The sequence below is a fragment of the Protopterus annectens genome, chromosome 9.part0 (assembly GCF_019279795.1).
Source record: "Protopterus annectens isolate FY-2018-M chromosome 9.part0, PAN1.0, whole genome shotgun sequence".
NCBI classification, from domain to species: domain Eukaryota; kingdom Metazoa; phylum Chordata; order Ceratodontiformes; family Protopteridae; genus Protopterus; species Protopterus annectens.
This window is the reverse complement of record NC_056743.1, coordinates 642,045,781-642,066,903: the sequence shown is the minus strand read 5'-3', so window position 1 is coordinate 642,066,903 and position 21,123 is coordinate 642,045,781. Positions and strand designations below refer to the sequence as shown.

Below are 21,123 nucleotides of genomic sequence, written 5' to 3'. Positions count from 1 at the left end.
TACCACACCAGATATGGTTTCTATAAAGATGTTATTGGGATTATACATATCTGTCCTCTTCTATCTGCAAACTCGATCTGAGGTTATTTGGGAAGGAACATTTTGAGTGGGACTTAAGCTCAAGAGTTTTTGGTTCTCAGGGGCTGTAGTAATGGCCAAGTTGGTTTTGATTTTGGAACCAAACCCATTTGGTCCCACTTGTCAATGATAAATGAAGATGGACAGCACAGATGGAATGTTATGGTAAGTACATAACTTCTTTTTTCTTTCTATGTATTATATTTTGCTTGTACTACCACTAATGAAACATAATATGCCAAAAGACGCTGGTGTAAATGAATTCCGAAGATACATCATAGTATTATTATGGTCTGTAACCCAAAAGATAAAACTAACCATTTAATTCCTTTATTACTAAGTATTTCAGGAGCTAAAGTGGGTGTAGCCTTCTGGTTAAGAAACTGAATAACAAATGAGGTGTACATAATGGGTTTTAATAATGTAAAAATGTACTTACCTGAATAGTAACATTTTAACAGTAATGATTTGCTTTAACTTTGGTGCTATTAAGCTTAACCATATATTTAAAGTGCCACAGAATTACAAGGAACAGCCAAAAAAAGCCAGGTGCAGTTACAAAAATACAGGTTACAGATCTCACAGAGCATGGTGTACTGCTACAAGACTGCCCAGCACTGTAATAATGTCATTATAATATACTGCCTGTATCTTGATAGCATTTAACAACTTTCAATATTGCCAAGAGATCAAGTCATTTTTTGCATTTTAGGCACTGAAACACAATCATTAAAACTGAAATAGGAATTATTGAGTTGCTAATAAAAAAGAGATTCATGGCCTTCATTTTCAGTGTAAGACCCTTTACTTTTTATACAAAATTGTCCATGTTAGGACAACAACTTCATTTGCTCTTGTGATTGCAAATTTGTTAAACTAACTTTTCAGACTTAATTATTAAGCACATTTTAAATACATGTCCAACACTTGGACCAGTCATGTTGCATTTAAGACCTAGCACTTGTTTGCTAACTGCAGTTTTATGATTACAGCCATCTGACTCCTTTTGTATAAATTGTGCATAATGAAGGTTATCTGATTTCAGAATACCAAGAAATAGAACTGACATGAAGTTTTAAGTTGCTATTGCAGAACTGCCTGAAATGTGGACATTCAAAAGAACTCTGCTAAAAGAAGAATAATACCAAATCAGGGAGAAGTGAATTGCTAAACCAAATCCAAAAATGCACAGCATGAGAGAAACTAGTTTTATAGGCAAGGATGTCCCCTTGTGATTCCTTTGCAGTGATTATATTCCTTACATCTCACAATTATTATGTCCTCACTCCAAGGTCACACAACCTCTGTGGAAACTACTATCATTCTGCCAGAGATGTGCAGTATCAAAAGGAGAATATAAAACCAGACTACAATATAGTGAAGGCTGTTAGTTGGACTTTGTGACTTAAAGTATAGTATATTTTCTAAGCAGTCATACCTAGACAGCATAAAATAGATAATGATTTTTATTTAAAGAAAAACAATAAATGAAGACTACACTCTGACTTGACTTAGATATTCTAATTTCCAATTTAAACTTGATGGGAACAATGAATATGTAACAGATAACGCTATTTGGTTGGTATAATGGGTAAGATGTTTACCTTAAAGACACAAGCTGCAGTGTTTGATTCTCACATGGGGTAATTGGCTAGTCCTAAAATGGCCTACAAGGGTAGTTATCCTAGTACTAACCTATGACTTTTATGCTGGTGTGTGTTTCGGGAGTGCATAATTAGTTTTTCATCCAGAAGTTTAAGGGAGAATTTCCTTCAGATGGCATATACTGCATCTGAGAACTACTATCACAACATCTATCATTATTTACTTTGTGAATTTGTTTGAATTAATTTTTTCTTATTAAATTAAGCAATAAATGAAAGAAAAGAAAGAAAGAAAGAAAGAAAAATATGTATTGAAAAAGACTAAAACTGCCATTTTAACAGACATCACAGTTTGTGTTAGAATATTGTCTGATCCTACTGCTATTCATTTTTGAGTTCCCCAGGGATTACTGGGTCTATTTTATTATTTCCTTTTTATTAATATTAAAATTTATCATAGCTCATTAGACTTATTTTTTCTTTATGCTGATGATCTCCTACCACTAAATGATATGAATTGCTGTAATGAATATTAATAGTCTTCACCGGGATTTTGTAAAGTTCTGGATATGGTATGGTAAACATAAATTAATTATCAGTTCAGTTAAATTAAATTATGTGCTCTTTGGTACCTCATAAAGACTTTTCATTTGTAATCTTTTCCATATCTTGGATTCTTAGGAGGATGCCATTACCTCCTATTGGATCCTATAAGTATTTAGGCATCCACTTTATACTACCCTCTCATTCTATTAGCATGCTGAAATTTCTGTTAACAGAACTCTTGACTAAATTAAGCTTCTTTTTAAGCATGCCAGTTATCTTACCTCTGAATCTTATAAATCTATAGCTAAAACCTTATTTTGCCCAGACTAGAACAGGTTCCTCCACTGCTCTCCCCATGTCAGTTCATCAATATTTCTGAATCATGTGCTCATCACTGCCATTTATTTAACACAACAAACAATAGTCCTATAACTGAAAATGTATCTCTCTTCTTTTTTTTACAAGTATATTTAAGCTCTCACATAATAATTGCTGCCGACCTTTTGCTAAAAAGTTTCTGCAGGCACAAAATTGCCTTTGTAGATTACATAAGTCTAGTACTATTACACTACAGAGGCTTCCATTCACCTTTTTTACCTCAAAATATCATTATTAAAAACTTACTTCTGCCCTCTGGAATTTCATCCTCCAGTATCAGAAATCTAACTTAGCTTTAACTAAATTGTCTTAAATGTTTACACTTCCACCTAGGCTATTTTTATGATATTCATTATATTGATCACTACTGCAGTAGCTTTGGCTATATGGGTTATATCCTGCCAAGGCTGTAATAGCCAGCCAGCTTCCAAAGCTTCAGGACATCTCCCACATGCCCACATTGTCAGACTTCTTCAGTTGAGCTGACTAAAAGACAAGGTTAGGTGCCACGCCCTTCAGAGCTTTAGTGCTGCTGAAGAGTATGCTCCTTGAAGGCTTTTGAGGACCAAAGGTTAGTTTGGTGATGTTCCTTTGTTAGGTAGATAAGTTCCCTTTGGGGAAAACCTTACATTAAATATTGTTTGAGATTTATCACTTTCCTCTACAGTAAAGATATTTTAAAGCTTGGCGTTTTGTGTTTTAATTAAATGGCATGAAACTATATCATACTTTTAAATAGGAGCGCTCTTTTTTCTTGTCATTTTAAAAGTTGTGTAACGTAATTAGAAAACATTTTTAGAACGTTTTTTCTGTGGAGAAATTGTGTTTATTTTACTTTTTGAGAGCTGGAAAGTGTTTTAAAGTAGTTTTCACTGTGTTTTTCTGTAAAAAAGTGACTTTTAAAGACTTGCAGGTTTTACTGACATTTGTTGCTCGTCTCCTCTGGGAAACAGGTACCATTTTTAGCTTGACCATGGAAAAGGACTAATAGTTCTATAGTCAGTACCTCTTTCAGCAACAAAAAGAAAAAGTTAAGCATCAGCCTTTGCCACCAGAGCAGGTTAGCAATTTTCCTCAGCTGTAGGTGGGTGGCCCTGTTGTGGCCATTTGTTGTACCTCAGACCACTAACCTTTTATCCCAGTTACTATGGACCAGGGGTTATCCACAACCTCTGCAGCTTTTATGGTCCCCTCAATGAACAAGGGAGAGCCACTGCTGTTGGCTCTGGGAGAGAGCACAGGGAAGGCTTCCCTGCTGTGTCAGAGTGCTGTGGCCATCCCTGGAAAAGTGCATAGTTGGCCCCATTTTTCCAGTCGAAAAGAAACAAGAAAATGAAGCATGTTTCTTCTCCTTCTCATATTTCCTTAGACAGAAGTAGTTTATTGGATCTGGCTTAGGGTTTAATTCAGGCTATTGATCCTTCTTGAAAGGTAGTCTCTGGAAAAAGAAAGAGGATACTGCTTTTCCTGAAGAGATTCAAGATGGTGAATCTGAACAGGAAGACAAAGGGACAGATACAGAGTTTTCTCCTCAGTTTGCTGATTCAGACTCAGAGGAGAGCTCAGTTTCTGATTCTCCCTGTGGGGACTTCTCTTTCTCTGAGACTATTGTTAGAATGTGCCACTGTTTTCAGTGGAAGAACACCAAGGTTGTCTTAGTTCCTTACAAAATATTATGAGTTGTTACAGATGGAGTTTCCAGACCCTAAACTGATTTCTCCTGTTCTGTCTGCTTTAGAGGATGTGTGTGTTACTGCCTACTGTTTTCCTAATAGGCAGCCAGGTGCCCCTAAAAAGGCAGAGAGGATATATAAAGTTCTTCAGTCCTTTAAGTTTCTATACACTATTCCCAAACTTGAGACAGCACTTTTAGTCAATCCCATTGTTGCTAAACACTCCAATCCTATTCTTTCTGATTAGGATGGGAAAATTATTTTTAAGTATGGGAAAACGGTGTATACTTCGGGAACTTTCAGAATTTTGAATTGTCAGGCTCATATGTTAAAGTATGAGGAATGTTTTATCCGCAATTTCTTCTTATGAGGAAAAATCTGATTTAAATAATTTTTTCTTTTATTGTACAAGTCACTAATCATTATTTACAGAGAGTGTGTGTATTACTATGTTGATACTTCTTCCAGGGCTATGTTTTGAGGAAGTTTGTGTGGCTGCATTCTCAGAACAACCTAAACGATGTTAAACATTAGCTTTTATATTCTCTTTAGGTAAAAATTTAGTTTTTGGCCCTCTGCTGCAGAGGTGATCAAAAAGTTTAATGAAATGAGTAAGCTGATCCGGCGAATGGGTTAAGATTTTTCATACCTCCTTTTCCAAATTTTATAAGGTACTCTGTGACTTCTCATCCAGTTTTGGTAAAAAGTAGAATAACCAGTCTCAGCAAAATACAGGTAAACAGATGTTTAAAAAGAAATGGGAAGGAGGTTCTAAAACGAAGCATCAAACCTCCCAAAATGAAGGACAGTGCAACAAATCTAAATGACTGTTCAAGAGACCTTGTGACCCCCCCTCTACCCTGGTCCCTTTTTTTTCCAGAAAGCCTGAATCTCAAATTTTCTCTTTGGCAATACATAGTTTCAGACAAATGGATTCTGAAGATTATTCATCAAGGTTAGAGATGGCAGTGGGAGGAGATTTTCCAGGGTATTGTTCCTCATGCTCCAGATCAGACTCTTTTGTTTCCTCTGGATCTCCATCACAATCTGTTCTAAGGAGTAATAGAAACAGTTCCTCTTTCCCAGGTGTGAAAGGGTTTTTATTCAATGGTGTTCCAAGTGTCAAAGAAAGAAAATGCTTGGAGATCAGTTCTGGATCATTCTTTCCTAAACCTGTTTGTGATAGTGCCCAAATACAAAATGATGTCACTTTACAACCTGTTAGCTCTTCTTCCTCTTTTATGTTTCCTGGTAACACCAGACTTAAAAGATGCTTATCTTTACATCCCTATTTATCATGACATTAGATATTTCTTACATTTTTGTTTGTCTGGATCACATTATCAGTTCTTTGCTTACCCACTGCAGCAAGAGTGTTCACAAAATGTCTAAGTCCATTTGTAGCTCATTTCATGCTACAGGGCTTTCTTATTTAGATGATTTGCTTGCCTTTGAAGAGTTTTTTCACAGTGTCAGAAATCTCTGTTTTGGGTGAAAGATCTCTTACACAAGCTGTGATTCCGAGAGGACATTCAAAAGTCTTTCTTGACTCCTTCACACGATTGTATTCCTGGGAAATTAACTGGATACCTCAGTTCAAAGAGCATTTCTTCCTTAGGGAAAATAGATTTATATCCAGATCTATTTCTAAGGTTTTCCACTCCAACTTTGGTCACTTCAAGGGAGTACCTCAAGATTTTGTGTCTCATGGCTACTATGATTCTTATGATTCCTCTGGCAAGACTCCACATGAGAAAGATGCAGTGGTATCTGAAGTCTCTTTGGTCCAAGCAGCAACATCCTTTGTCTTGTGAAATCCCAATGCTGGGGGTTGTCAGAAGAGAAGTCATTTGTGGAGACAACAGATATCCTTAAATCCACATCTCCCCTTCTCCCTACCTGTTCCAAAACAGTCAAGTCATCACAGATGCCTCAGACTTTGCTTGGGGAGCAATGTCAGGAGGGCTAAAATTGCAAGGGTGTATGGGACACCACAGACAGATGCAAGCACATCAGTATCAAATAAATACTTGCCCTGATCAAGAGAATCAGCTCTGTTAACCATCTTTGGTCCCTGAGACTTTTTCAAGTCATTACAGACAATTCCACATTCTTGGGGTACATCAACAAACAAGGGGGGACCAGGTCATACCCCCCTTTTGCAGACTAGCCATGTTAGCTTAGGATACAGCTTCACAGCACAATCTCACTCTAGAGGTATGCTGCATTCTGTTAGAGCAAAATTGTGTGGCAAACAGGTTGAGCTGGACCAGGGCAGACCCTCATCAATGGAAACTAGATTGGGGAGTCTTCCAAGATTTGATCCATCTTTGGGGAGGTCCTCAAGCAGACCTCTTTGCCTGCTCTCTGAATAATCAACTAACAAGATTCTGTTCCAAGACTCTATTCAAGAAGGCCTGGAAGACAGATATCCACCCTTTCCACTAACATCCAGGGTACTTTTTAAGATTCAGAAGAAATCCTCAAAATGATTGTGGTGACTCCCTTCTGGTGCAGGCAACAGTGGTTCTTCCTTTTTGAAATGTCCAGGGGCAGTTACCACAAGCTTCCTCACAGACTGAATCTACTCACACAAGAACAAAAGTGTGCGATATAGCCCAGCATTAATCAACTTCAGTTAACTGCCTGGATGATAGAGTCTTAATTCCTTTTAGGCACCAGTTTATTAAGGACATGCAGCAAGGAAGCCTGCTGCTAGAGAATCTTATATTAGCAAATGGAAAAGATTTTCTAGTTGGTGCCAACAACATAACCAGTATCCATTCAGGACTAGTTGTTCTCTGGCTCTACAATATTTGTATGAGTTAGTATCCTATGGCCTTTCCTATTCCTTTATCAATCATAGGAGGTTACTAGGCTATTGGCCCTGAGGTCCTTATAAGCCTAGCCAAGAGTTTAGCCCATGTTTAGACAAATCAGCACCTGATGCCCCTGTCCAGCAGGGACATGGGTGGAATCCCAAGCTCTATTTTCTGTTTCCCATCCAGTTATCCAGTTTGTGCTGAAAAAGGGGTAAAGAGGTACTCTGCTTGATGTGGAGAGGGAGTCTATTCCATAGATGAGGGAGTCTCTGGACTCAAATCTGTCCCGCCAACAAGTCTTGTTGATGTCACAGATAAGGTTGAGGCTGCGTGTGTGGGTTACTCGAGTGGAGCTTGACTTACGGAGATGCAGCAGTCCCATCAAGGTGGGGTCCGTGAACACCTTGTATGCCAGACAGAGGTCACCTCTGAGGAGTCTGATTGAAACTGAGTAGAGGGATAGGGCTTTTAGCCTATCTGTGTATGCTAGATATTTGAGGCCCTGGATTCCGATAGTAAGGAATCTCTGTGGTCTCTCCAGCTGCTGCATGTGCTTTGCAAGGTACATGCAAAGCGGGGCGTTGTACTCAATAATGGGCCTTATAAGGGAGGAATACAGGGATGTTATGACCTCCTTGTCCCTGGATGAGATACCCTTACTTATGAGGTGGGCCATGTAGAAGGCTTTCCATACAACGGAAGCAACATGGTGGTCAAAAGTCAGGTTGCTATCAACCTGGGTGCCCAAATACCTCACAACTGACTGAGTACTTAGGACATTGTTATTAATGTGATAATTTGTGGGGACCTCACTCTCCTCAAAGGGGATGAGGATGCACTTTTTGGTATTCAGCTTGAGGCCATGTTTCTGGTACCAGTTATTTGCCTGAGTGAGACCCTCTTGGAGGATGTCCACATCACTAGGGGAATTGATGACAGCACCCAGCTACAAGTCATCTGCAAACTTGGTCAGCCATAGCCCACTGGTTTTGGCCTGCACCTCAGAAAAGTATATCCCAAATAACAGAGGCCCCAAGACTGAACCCTGGGGTACGCCACTTGTTACAGGTCTACTGCTTGAGGTGGCTTCACCTATTTTGACTACGTGGGTTCTATCAGTGAGCCAGTTTGCTACCCATCTGGTAACATGTGGATTGATGCCTAGTTGAGAGAGTTTATATATTCTGCTTGAGTGGGAAATAGTGTCAAAGGCTTTGGCCAGGTCAAGGTAGGCATTGTGCACCGTCTTCCCCACATCCATGGCTTTGGTGACTGTCTCAAAGAAGTCAACCAAATTTAGCAGACGATGACCTCCCCTTGATGAAGCCAAACTGTGTGGGATCAAGTGTTAGGAGGTTGCCAATGTTCTTTTTAATGAGGTCTATGATAATCCGTTCCATGGCCTTGCAGATCAGGCTAGTTAGGCTGATGGGTCTATAATTTCCCAGATCGGTGGACGCTCCTCCTTTGTGTAAAGGGATGGCAGTGGCTGTCCTCCACTCAGCTGGGATGAAGCCAGTACTCAGGCTTTGGTTGAATAGGGTGCTGCAATTTCCTGTTTGAGTTCACGTAGGATGCAGCCTGGGATGTTATCGGGTCCCATGGAGGCTGTATTTTGAGAGAGCAGTGATGACCTGTTCCCTAGATATAAGGGGAAGGGGGAAGGTACTGGGGATGTCCTGATTTACTGAAAGGGGGACAGAGGGGTAAAGTTTTTGCTGAATCTGTCAGCCAGCAAGTTTGTTATATCTACGGCATTTGTATATGTGGTGTCCTTGACCACCAGTTCTGAACAGATCTGGGTGCTTCCTTTGAGGTTGCGGTTCATTTATCAGTCATTTCAGCATGCCACTCACAAATCCTCCCCTTTTGCATAAGAGTTCTCCAAGAAAACCATTGTCCCCTCCTTGGGATTTTAACTTTGTGTTAAAGAAGCTAACACTTGCTCCATCTGAACCAGTTAATCTCACTGAAATGAAGTACCCAACATGGAAAACAGTTTTACTGAGTGTTCTGACCTCTACTAGAATGGCATCTTGAATTGCAAACTCTTGTGATAAGTCAACCCTGTCTTGTTTTCCATAGGAATAGGGTTTCTTTGAGAACTAATCCTTCATTTATGCCTAAAGTGATATCTGAAATTACTTTAAACCAAGCTATCCATCTACTGAAAAACAGTAAGCGCTTTCGCGTTGCTCAGAACGCTTCTTCAGACTTCAATGAAAATAAAAATACTATCACTGCTTAAATACATAGAGCTAACCAATAGGACATATGCATTCAAAACATCCAATGAAAGCAATAAAAGTAATCACATGAAAACATTTCTTAAAGCATTTACATATCCCATAGCTCATAAAAGAAATATACAGAGACTATTACTTAGAAAAAACTCAGTAAAAAGTACTAGATACGTAAATGCAAAGAGTATATATTCAATAAAGCACATAAAAAATATATATATATCCAATATAAAAAACTATGCACATAGATAAAAACTAATATAAGAGATTGTATGAAGAATTTTAAAAATATATTGTAGATATATATGATGTAATAGAAAATATAACTCTACATATATGTATGTGTATATATTGGGGGATGCGATACATAAAGAAAATGAAGTTAATGCTTTAGCTAGACATGTATTACAGAATGGTTCCACACATACTTTTAGTTTCATGGTCATAGGACATCAACAGGTAACTGAAAGACTAGGTAATATCGGTAATAATACAGAGAAAGAAGAGATAAAATGGATCATTAAGCTTAGAGCTGATAAAGGGCATGGGCTTAATGATAAATTGTCTCTGAGACCCTTCTTAGCAGATAGGCCTTTTAGATGTTAGTATATACATTTTGTATATACACACATTAAGATTATTCCCATTTTGTACTCCTTTCATTATTTCTATGATGTATTTTACACTTCAGTTAGTATCACTAAGCGATTGTATCCACACATAAATAACCCCCCCCCCCAATATATAGCTAAGGCTACTACAATAGTGATCAATATGATGAACATAGTACAGTTGTATAAGTAAACTTACAATAACAGTAGATGTTTGAATTATCACTGCTGCAGTAGCCACTCTGTACCTCCATCCCCCTTGTTTTTGGTGTGTTTTTTTTTTATGCCAGGTTGTGGTCATTTATTTTTTTGTTTTTCCTGGCATTGTCCTTTCAGGGCTCAGCCTTCTCTTCTCTGCTGGCAGAAAAGCTCCGAATGGCTTCGCATCCAAACTTGTCTTTTAGTCAGCTCAGCTTGAGCTGCTTGACAGTTTGTGTGCGTGGAAGGTACCCTGAAGCTTTTGAAGCTAGCTGTCTGTTATATCCATGACAGGATATAACACATGAGGCTAAAGCTACTAAAGTAGTGATCATTCAAACATATACCTGTATGGTAAGTTTTACTTACATAACTCTGCTGTCTTTGAATAAAGAGTAAGGTATTTCTGGAAGTCACATATTTTGAATTTCTGATATCCTTACATATAGCAGAAACAATTAAAATGGTACACTGAGTAGTCTAATGTCAAATCCCAGGTAAAACATTAATTTCTCTCTCTCTCTCTCTCTCTCTCTATCTCTTTTAATTAAGAAAAACTTATTTGGGGCATAGTATCTTACTTCCTGGATAAGAAGAAGGCTTGATTCTCTTACCATCATGATGGACCAGTAATGAATTCATTACTTTATTAAGATATCAAGAATTCAGTGTATATTATGGTTAGTTGAAACTTTGGTGTATTATTGAAAGCTAGTAGAGAACAGAAGAGAGCACACCTACCTTTACATATGGCCTCATGCAAGGGTTTCCCTTTGGAATACATAGGGGTCCAGCTTCCATTCCTTCCACATTTCCTGATCCGCAGAGGATATGGATACATCCCATTTGGGCATCTGTATTGTAAAATGCTGTCCCTCTGATAGCCTTTAGAGAGTGTGAAGTTCCCTCCTTTAATTGCCACATTTCCGTCACACTCCTTGTGCTCAGTGAGAGGTGCTGTTATGAAAAAAAGAACCCACTTGTAAAATAAAGACTATTCCTTTTAATTACTGGCTGAAAGTGAAAGGGATGCTGATTCCTACTAGAACAGTGAACTTAAAAGCTCTACTATTATTGCTCTCTATACATTTACTGTTTTTCATAAATCCAATAAAAAGACAATAAATAAAATATTAGCATGGATGCTGAAATGTGATAAATTAAACTCTTCCAAGAAAAATTTCCAGGAACAGTTTAATTGTTCTCTATCCTGACATTTTTTAAGTTATATTTTTATCACAATGGCAAGTTGGCATTTTTTGCAGTGTTAAAAAAATATACTGATACGAAACATGCAATGTGTCTATGGATGAGTTGGGGACTACAGCCAGGTAGTTAGTCTAGAAGTTAGTTTCACATGCATTCAAAAATCCTGGCTACACCTCTAGAAAACTCACTTTGGCCTTAGTGTTCTGGATGTATTTTTGTAGGCTGAGATTAGGGTCTAGCCAAACAATGTGTTATTTATAATGCTGAATTGTTTCAAGTGCTCCTGATTGAAGTAGGTAATGGCCCAGCTGCTGAGTACCTTGCTCAGTCATGTTTGGGTTCCAAAGAGCATGATTTTGTTTTTTTAATTTTTGTAATTACTTTGTGGATAAGTGGCCAGTGAGATACGTTTTGTAGGCCTGTTTTCAGCTAATTTTTGATCACTGAGGGAAAGTTACTGAAGCTGCATATGACCATATCATCTGTTCAGTGTAATATTGGCATATGCACAAGGTCTGTGGGAGGTTTGTTGATAAGTAGTGAAAAGAGTGTAGGTGGGAGAACTATGTCTTGGGCACTGTTGTGGGGAGTTTGGGGAGCCGATAGTCTGTTGGAAAGGAATGATTCAGACTACTTTGCTGCTGCATGACTAATTCATGCAGAGAGTAGAGAGGTTATTAGTTGATGGTAATCCTCTCTGTCAAAGGCTTTAGTTACAAAGAGAGCTTCTGTTACTTTACCTTTGTTCATATTGGTAATTATGTCATCTGTGAAGATGTACAGAGCAGATATAGTATTTCTATTCCATCAGTCCAGAACCTGTGTTTTGGTGAAAAAAGGATTCTGTGTGCCTATAGGTACTTCTGAGACTGATATAAATCAGCTTTTCAAATATTTTGCCAAGGTTGGAAAGAATGGATACTGAGCAGAAATCATTTGCCTGGGCTTTTTTGGATGATTTTAGAATGGGATGTCTTCCTCTAAGATAGCATGATACAGGTATTAAACACATGGGTGAGAAGAAGGTGAGATACTCTTGACAGAGAGAGAGAGAGAGAGAGATGAACCAAAGATGAAAGCCATCAGCCCCTATTGGAGCATCACAAAGGGATTTTGTTTAGCAAACTGGACTACATCTCTGTGCCTTATTCTTTTGAAGTAATATGGTGGGGTCAGTGGGTATGGGGAAGGGGCTGTGTCATACATGGTGGAGCTGAAGCCAAGATTTGTGATAGTGGGGAGTGATGAAAATTCTTCTAGAAAGTTTGGGAGTGAGAGTGAAATGGAGGCTGAGGAGATTATTTCATTAAAAGGAAAGTTACCAACTGAGACATATCTTGATATCTTGTTAACCAATCTCCAGAATTTTATATGGTTTAGTTGGAGAGTAGGAGGAGATTCTGTGAGGTGGTTGGCTTTATGTTGACTGATGTCTTTATTAGTGAGATATCTAACCTGGATAAAATGTGTCTTATACTGTACTATGTGTGCAGGAATCATAAATGCTGAAACAAAGCCCAGTTTACAGCACACAGGGAAAGAGCCCATATTGCAGCCCAGGTAACTGGAATTCATTAGTGGCCCTGGCACTGGAGGAGCCAGATAGGAAGGGAGAGAAAAGAAGAGGTGTGGTCTATTCACTTTTCCCAGGGAAATGTAGATGGCAGCGGATGCTTGGGGAGCACATGGGGAAGTGGGATTTTCTGATGGACACAAGAGAAACTACTACCCATGCCTGAGGGGAAGAGACAAAGCTGCTTGCTGGCAACATTTCCTGCTGAAGGTAGGGACAACTAATACAGACAGCCCATTGTACATCCTCCTGTAATTCTGCAAGCCAGACATTCATGAGCATGGTCGAACTAAAAGTAGAAAACCCTCAACCATCAAAATGTCTGACTAAATGACAAACCCTCCAACTCAACTTTCACCCCCAGTGATTGGGAATGAATTGGCTGACTGGTGAGGAGAGAGCGGATGACTGACAGGCATCAGGGAAAAGAGTAAAACAAATATAATTGCTGATATATATTTATTGGATCAAAATTGCTTAATGAGATTTTTGCTTGAGTGATTAGATTGAAACATATGTATGCCTCTGAAGATCCGGGCATGTTCATTAATGCATGTTGTGAAAACAGCCTCAGTTCCACAACAGTTAGTTTAAATTTGCTGAATTATTTCTATTTCTTTGTTAAGTGGCAACCCTCCTGTATTCCATCATGTAAGAAACATTGTTTCTGTCACCGGCAGACTTTATTTTCATCACATGTTTGAATCACTTTGGAGGAAGTGTGCAATGCGTTTATTGTGTACATTTGTATTTTGCTCTTTCTGTCAGCTTCAGACATCTTAGAGTAAGAATATTTGGTTGTGGTTTGGATTGTGGGTGGAACAAGAGAATTTACCCTCTTGAAAAACTGTTTTTAAAGTTTGTGAATATTCTTAATTTGTACTGTAGAAGGAATGCATCAGTATTTTGCCTGTTTCCTATATGCAGTTTTGTTTTTTCTGTTTTGAGTACTTTCTTTTCTGGAAAACTTATAAATTAAATTTAACTGAATTCTAGGATATAATTTCACACGTTCATGTTTCAAGCAGTTGTAATTCTTGCAGATGCAGCGATTATTCATTTTGCTAATACAAGAAGTTTACTAAGTAGGATAAAATATTGGACACTGTATTTCACAAGAATGAGGAGGCTGAAGACCTAGAAGTAAAATTGCCTGGGCCAATTCTGATCATGCAGTTTATGTAGTTCTGCATGGGGGAGGGTGACAACAAGCAATCAAACAAAACTAAAGTGAGAAACTGCAGAGAAAACAGGATACAGTAAGATTGAGCAACCTTCCGTGACTGAAATGGGAAATTGAAGATTAGTATAGTTAATAAAAAAACAACCAACCAAAGTCACAGACCTACAGAACAGCAATTTTATTACAAACTTAGCGCTTCTGCACCAGGTCTTCCAAGAGTTTAAAATACAACATTTGCACTTCCCCTTAAATACCCTATACATCTCAGCAATTAAACAATTATCCAATTATTCAAATCACATATTTCCAATCATATTCCATATTTAATCCAAAGGGTTCCAAAGTGTTATACTTTAAAATAAAAAAAGTTTCCTTTTTTAACAGCTTATTCTTTACATTTGCACATTCCCCTAAAGATACTTCGGCTTTTTCTAAAATGCAGCCTTTTAAATTTTTGGGATCAGCATTATGTACCAACGCAAAGTGACTACCTAAAGGACTTTCCAACTTTTTATTCTTGTTGTCACGAATATGTTCTTGAAGGCGAGTTTTAAAAGCTCTACCTGTCTCACCTATATAATACAAATTACAGTTGTATTTCAAAGCGTAAACCACCCCCTCGGTATTACACGTATATACATCTTTAGAAAAAAACCTGATGTTATTAATTCTAGAAAATGTATTTACTATATGTTTACAAATACAACATTTATTACATATTAAAGTGCCTGTATTCTTATTACCTATCCCAACATTCATAGTGACATCTTGTGGCAAAAAGCGGTATAGTTAATAATCTCTAGACAAAGATAAGAAAGGAGCTGCAACCGAGGGTCAAAGAGTGGAAACAGTACAGAAGGAATGAGAAAAAGAATTGCTTCTATCTTTACATCTGGGGAGGAGGAATGAGTACAAGTTGTGATGGAAAGAAAGAAAGAGGGGGGACATCGGCCAGACAGTAATATGCTAAGGCAAGTTGAAGAAGGGAAAGTTAAAGAGTTAAAGGTCCTGAAAGCAAACCTTTCCTCTGCCATTGTGAACCAGACCATTGCACTGACTTCGTTTTTCAGGAAAACTTTTACTTCTAGGTCGCAGACTCATTCATTTTTGCTTTTATAGGTACAATGCCAGATATTTTACCCTATCTAGCACGTTCCCTTACATCCACTGTGTCATTCTGTGTCCACAGTTTACATTCAGAGAGTCATGAGTTCTGAGGTGAAGTTGTTGATTTTCATCTGAACCATTTCATACTCATGAGTGAACTGCTCCTTTATAATCTAGAGATCACAGCCACCTCTGGGAAATTAAATAGCAAGATTAAGCAGGGAAAAGAAACAGATGGGTTTAAGTAGGCTGTTACTGCAAGGGCATTTCCCAAGTTAAAGAAGAGTGTAAGAGAGCAGAGACAAAAATAAAATGATGATATCAAAAGGGCTACAAATCAAGAAAAAGAACTAGTACATGAATAGAGAGAGAGAAAGATAAAAGATTCTTAACATGTGACAGAAACAAGGAAGGTCAAAACAGAGCTGCAACAGTGGGTCAAAGAGCAGAAACAGTACAGAAGGAATGAGAAAGAGAACAAAACTCACTTAAGGAATTGCTTCCATCTTTACTTTTGGGGAGGAGGAATGAGTACAAGTTGTGATGGAAAGGATGAAAGAGGGAGGACATCTTCCAGGCAGTCACATGCTAAGGGAAGTTGAAGAAAGGAAAAAGTAAAGGGTCCCGAAAGCAAAGTCCTCCAGGAGCATAAAGAATCTTTGGTGTGTACTCAAAGAACACATGACAGAACTCTTTAACGTGTCACATAATAGTGAAGAACTTCTAGAAGACTGGATGCTAGAGATGATGGTAACCCTCCAAAAAAGGATGCTAGAACTGATCTAGGAAACTACAGGTCTGTAAGTCTGACATTTCTAACAGGGAGAGGCACAGAAAAGACATTGAGGGAAAGGCCAATTGGTTTCTCAGCAAAAGAACACCCAAAATGGTAAATACCAGCATATGTTTGTGAAACACATGGCATGTCAGTTCAACCAGACTAATTTGCATGAGTAGCTTAAACTGTGAACTGGCAAAGGAAACCCAGTCAGTCCTGTGTATCTTGACTACAATAAAATCTTTGACTCAGAACCTCATAGGAGACTGGCAGACAAACTGAAGGGGTGGGGTAGGGGAGGAGTGGACTAAATTGCTAGAAGGCTGTGCTTCGATGCAGGAATCAGAGTATTAATTATGGGAATCATATAAAACAAAAGATAAGGGGATAGTAGGGATTCAAAGATAGTAGATATTTCAGATCTAATGAGATCATAGTCCCACTATATTCAGCCCTCATTAGACCAGTAATCAAGTACAGTGCACCCTTTGGCATGTACCTGACCAGGCAACAACTGGTGCAGCCAGAGAGGTTCCTCACTAAAAGAATACAGAGTTTAAATAATATATCCTATGGGAACCACCTCAAAGGCTTGTCACTGTACTTGGTCTCCTACAGTCTACTGAGGGATGCTCTATGCCTAACATGCAAGGCATTTCCCAATTCAAACCTGATGGATCTGCTCTGCATTAACAAAACAAACAGCACTAGAATTACACAATCTAAGGATCTAAAACTTGTTTGTGACATAAACAAAATATGTTGGAGAGATAGGAATGTGTCTCAGAGATTACCCCTTCTCTGGAACAGACTCCCTATTCATGTGAAGCAGAGCTCTTCCCTGAGCCTATTCAAACCTACTCCAATGCAGTTTGGACCAGTGGATGTGAAATCGTAATTTCAGCCCTGACTTGTCACCTGTGACCCTTATGGACAGGGGTAGTTTGTAGTTGCCCTAAGTTACAGACATATACCAAAGCAATTCTAGCCCATGGTCATTGATAATTGGGAAATTCGGGGCATGAATGGCTATGCTGAAAAAGGCTCTAGGGCTGTTAGCTTAGTAACCTCCAATGATCCTATTCTATGATTTTGTCCCCCATCTTCATCTTACAGATATGCGCTAACCCTGCCCTTTACACCAACCCAAAACCTGACCTTAGAAAAATACTTCCTATAATACTGACACTATTCTGACAATGCATGGCTGCAGCTGGTGGTAGACTTAATGGATTGGAAGAAGAAAGTGTCACTCTTTCACTCTGTTAAGTTTTGGTATTTTAGCTGTTATGTACTGGATTCGACCTTTTGTAGTTTCAATTTTTAATATGTTGATCATTTAGAGGGAAGCATTATATATACCTATATATAGTTTGCCTACGCTGTTTGTTATTACACACTCATTTATAGCTATAGATATAGATATAGCTACAGCTATAGATGCAGATATAGATATGTGCATGTATTTTTTTTTATTTTCCATTTGTTAACTATGTAAGTAGATTGTCTAAGGACCATATATTATATATTATAATACTATATGCATACATCTGTGTGCGTGTTTGTATCTGTTTTCTTATATATGTATGCATATAATACTATATGCAGACATATATAAGAAAACAGACACACACATGCACACACACACACACACACACACACACACACACACACACACACGTGTCTCTCCATCTATTTTCCAACCTGATTTGCATTGGGGAGGATCATAGTGATAAGAAACTTAGCAGGGCAGAACATACTGCACTATCTCCATCTTATCCTGTGAAATCTACAGGCTTTTCCATAAAACTGATTGATACAATCACCCCAACATGTTTTGTGTATGCCGTAGGGCCTCCCACCAGTGGGCCATGCCTAGTATGCCTCCCAGAGGAGGTGCCCAGAGACATCTACAGTAGGTGTCCAAAGCACATCAACTGAATCCTGTATACCTGGGAGAGAGGAGTTTCCAGATTACTGAGCTCCACAGTCTGCCATTAATGGTAAGCCCATCAACCTTAAAAGGAACCTAATTTCTCTTCCTTGTATTCATGAGCTTAAGCATTCAGTACTATACAAAGTCTGGGAACACAGATGTGGAGGGGAGCATACACTGACAGGTAAACTGAGAACTTTGTCTTATGGCTCAGCTGTTGCTACCCCCCTACCACCATGTCTGCAGTACTGCTGACCTTTGTACTTATCACCTGGTCAGTTTTCAAATCCCATCTATCCTCACTCAAAAACAAGACCCCTAGATATTTAAACTACTTTACTTGTACAGCTACTCCCTTTTTATCTATAGGGAGCAATCCAGTCTTCTCTTGGACAGAGAGTCATGAGTTCTGAGGTGAAGGTGTTGATTTTCATTTAAACCACTTCATACTCATGACTGAACTGCTCCTGTATGAGATCACAGTCACTTTTGGCCAGGGATACAACATCATCTACAAGTCTTTATGTCCCTAAATTGGATTCATAGGTTCATAGGTGTGTACTAGGCTAAAGGCCCTGGGGCCTTTACAAGCCTAGCCCGTACGATTACCCTGGCATCGTGCCACCCGACCTTAGTTTCCAGTGCTTCTGTCGAGTAGAGCCACTGGAGTGATCCCTGGGGTGAATTTTCTATTTCCCATCCACTCATCAAGATTTCTCTTGAAGAGGGCCAGTGAGGTGTTCTGTTTTACATGTATGGGATGTCTATTCCATAGCATGGGCAGTCCCTGGGTTATGAACCTGTCCCTCCAGCACATTCTGTTGATTGTGGTAATGAGGTTGAGGTCTCTGGAGTGTGTGGTGTGCAGGGATTGGGATTTCTTTAGATGTAGCATTTCTAACAGAGCTAGGTCATACATAGCTTTGTAAGTTAAATAGAGATCACCTCTGAGTAGGCGATATGGGACAGAAAATAGTTGGAGTTTTTTTAAGTCTGTCCATATAGGACAAGTGTTTAAGGCCTATGATCCTCTTTGTGAGGTACCTTTGCAGCCTCTCCAGTTGTTGCAGCTGTCTAGTGAGGTACATGGCAAATGGGGCATTGTACTTGATGAATGACCTAATGAAGGAAGAGTAGAGGGAGACAATGACCTCCTTCTTCCTGGATGCAAAACCCTCAGTAATGAAATGTGCCACATAGAAGGACTTTCTGACCACAGTGGCAGTGTGGTGATCAAGAGAGGTTGCTATTAACCTACGTTCCCAGATCTCTTATAATGCCTTTCTCTTCAGTATATGTTCTGTGACTCAATATCCTGCACATCGAAGTAATTAACAGTAGAAAAAACAAAATATACCCATGGAAGAGTCTTAAGTGCACTCTGAAAGTATTCAGCTTTACATGAAAAAAATACAGACACAACCTTTGTTCCCCAAATAAAGGGGTTTAATGTCAGTTATCAGTGGCTCTGGGACTCTGTAATGGTCCACCTCCTACATGATATTCAGGAGTGAACAATCTTGTACATTATTCAGGTCCATGAAACAGTAGCTCATGTAAAGCCATATTAGTGAATATTCATGAATTCACCAATATTTATGCAAGAACAAAATGTTGATGTATTGTTTTAAAACCAAAAACAAAACTACTTTGCTCTTCCTCAGTCTGAGTTACTTTTATCAGATACATTTGATTCCCTTTTCAAGCAACATGATATACAACTTTCAAGGAAGGCTGAGGAGCATGCATTTTCTTTAAATGGAGCACATTGTCTTGTTTTCCTTTTTGAAAATGTTGAAAAAAAGACCTTACCTTGTAGGGAATTCAGCATTTTTAGCTAAGCACTCATTCATCATATTTTGTAGTTCATATACTTTTTAATACTTATAATACTGTCATTTTGCTTATTGGGTGCTCTGTGCTAAGAATGAGAGTTAAATTTGCAAAAACACACAAATGCGCGCGCGCCCACACACACACACACACAACATACAATTACATATATACAAATGTGCGCACTCAAAGTCAGAGACACACACACGCGCACACACACACACACACACACACACACACACACACACACACGTAGTTATAATGGAATCATAGTAAAGACTGAAAATTACACTTCAAAATTTGTAGTTCTCAAATTTCACCTCATGATAATAGAGTATCATTTTTTTAGAATCATAATCATAAACCAGTGGCCCTGTTCATGAGGCAGTATACATTTTCCAGTAAGAGATGTATTTTACTCTATAAATATCAATTTTCTGATGGCAATGCATGTCTCCTGGCAACTCTGCTAACGCTAGTCTTCTGATGTATTTAATCCATTTCAAATCATTAGTTTCTTCCCCAAATGCTTCTTTTATATGTCCATGAAAAGAACCTGCAGTTCTAATAGCTAACTAGCTAATATCATACACTCTAAATCTATCCTTGTATAAATAATATACATTTGCATTTTATTGAAAAGAGGAAAAATATTTTTTAGCCATTTTAGGCTCTGATTTTATTATAATATCAGATTCTCAAAAAAACATCTTATCAAAGTATTAATTTTCTGAATCAAATATATATTAATTAAAATAGACAGGGATACATCACATCACTGAACGTGTGTAATTCTGTAAAAGTAATGTACTCACATGCATTGGTCAAGTATGCAGAAAAGATCCAGAAAGCTGTGAAACTGATCACTCCCATTTTGCTAATGCTAATTTTTGAAACAGTAATGAATCAGAGCTCCTTGTGTGCAATGAGATTACTGATATGAAACGAAACAGAAGAGGTAAGTTAATTTACTGGGATTGTGTAAGAAAACCATTGGGCTACTTATTAACTTCAGAATAAATAATATTCTTATCATAAGGAAGAAGTCAGATGTCAGAGTGGTAAATGAAAGGTAGGATTAGAAATGACTTTTAAATTCAGAATTCTGGTAAAGGTACATTTTCCCAATATCTGAGTGACGTGAAACTGCCGAACTAAAGTCTGCCCGAGGTCTGGAAGTCCATGTTTCTGATGGATACTACTGCAATTATTTTGTTTGGGTGATAGTTTTACCTGCAGTAAATCCTCTGCAGATCAATAAGACTTGCAGTAGCTTGCTGCCATAAAAGGTGCATTTCCAATAAAAGAACTATATAGTCTCAAAGCTTTCTATTCATCATTTTGATGCAGT

The 21,123-nt window shown here is 38.4% G+C and overlaps 1 protein-coding gene across 1 annotated transcript in view; it reads right to left on the bottom strand.

The window, feature by feature from the left end:
- The window catches only part of CFB (complement factor B), a 2,501,566-nt gene extending 2,480,840 nt beyond the window's left edge, over positions 1–20,726 (bottom strand). Inside the window, exons 1-2 of the mRNA XM_044082138.1 lie at positions 20,588–20,726; positions 10,895–11,110 (exon numbers count right to left, since the gene is read on the bottom strand). Of these exons, the coding sequence (XP_043938073.1) occupies positions 10,895–11,110; positions 20,588–20,645 (274 nt within the window). The 5' untranslated portion in view covers positions 20,646–20,726. The remainder of the gene's footprint in view (positions 1–10,894; positions 11,111–20,587) is intronic.
- Positions 20,727–21,123: the final 397 nt, after the last annotated feature.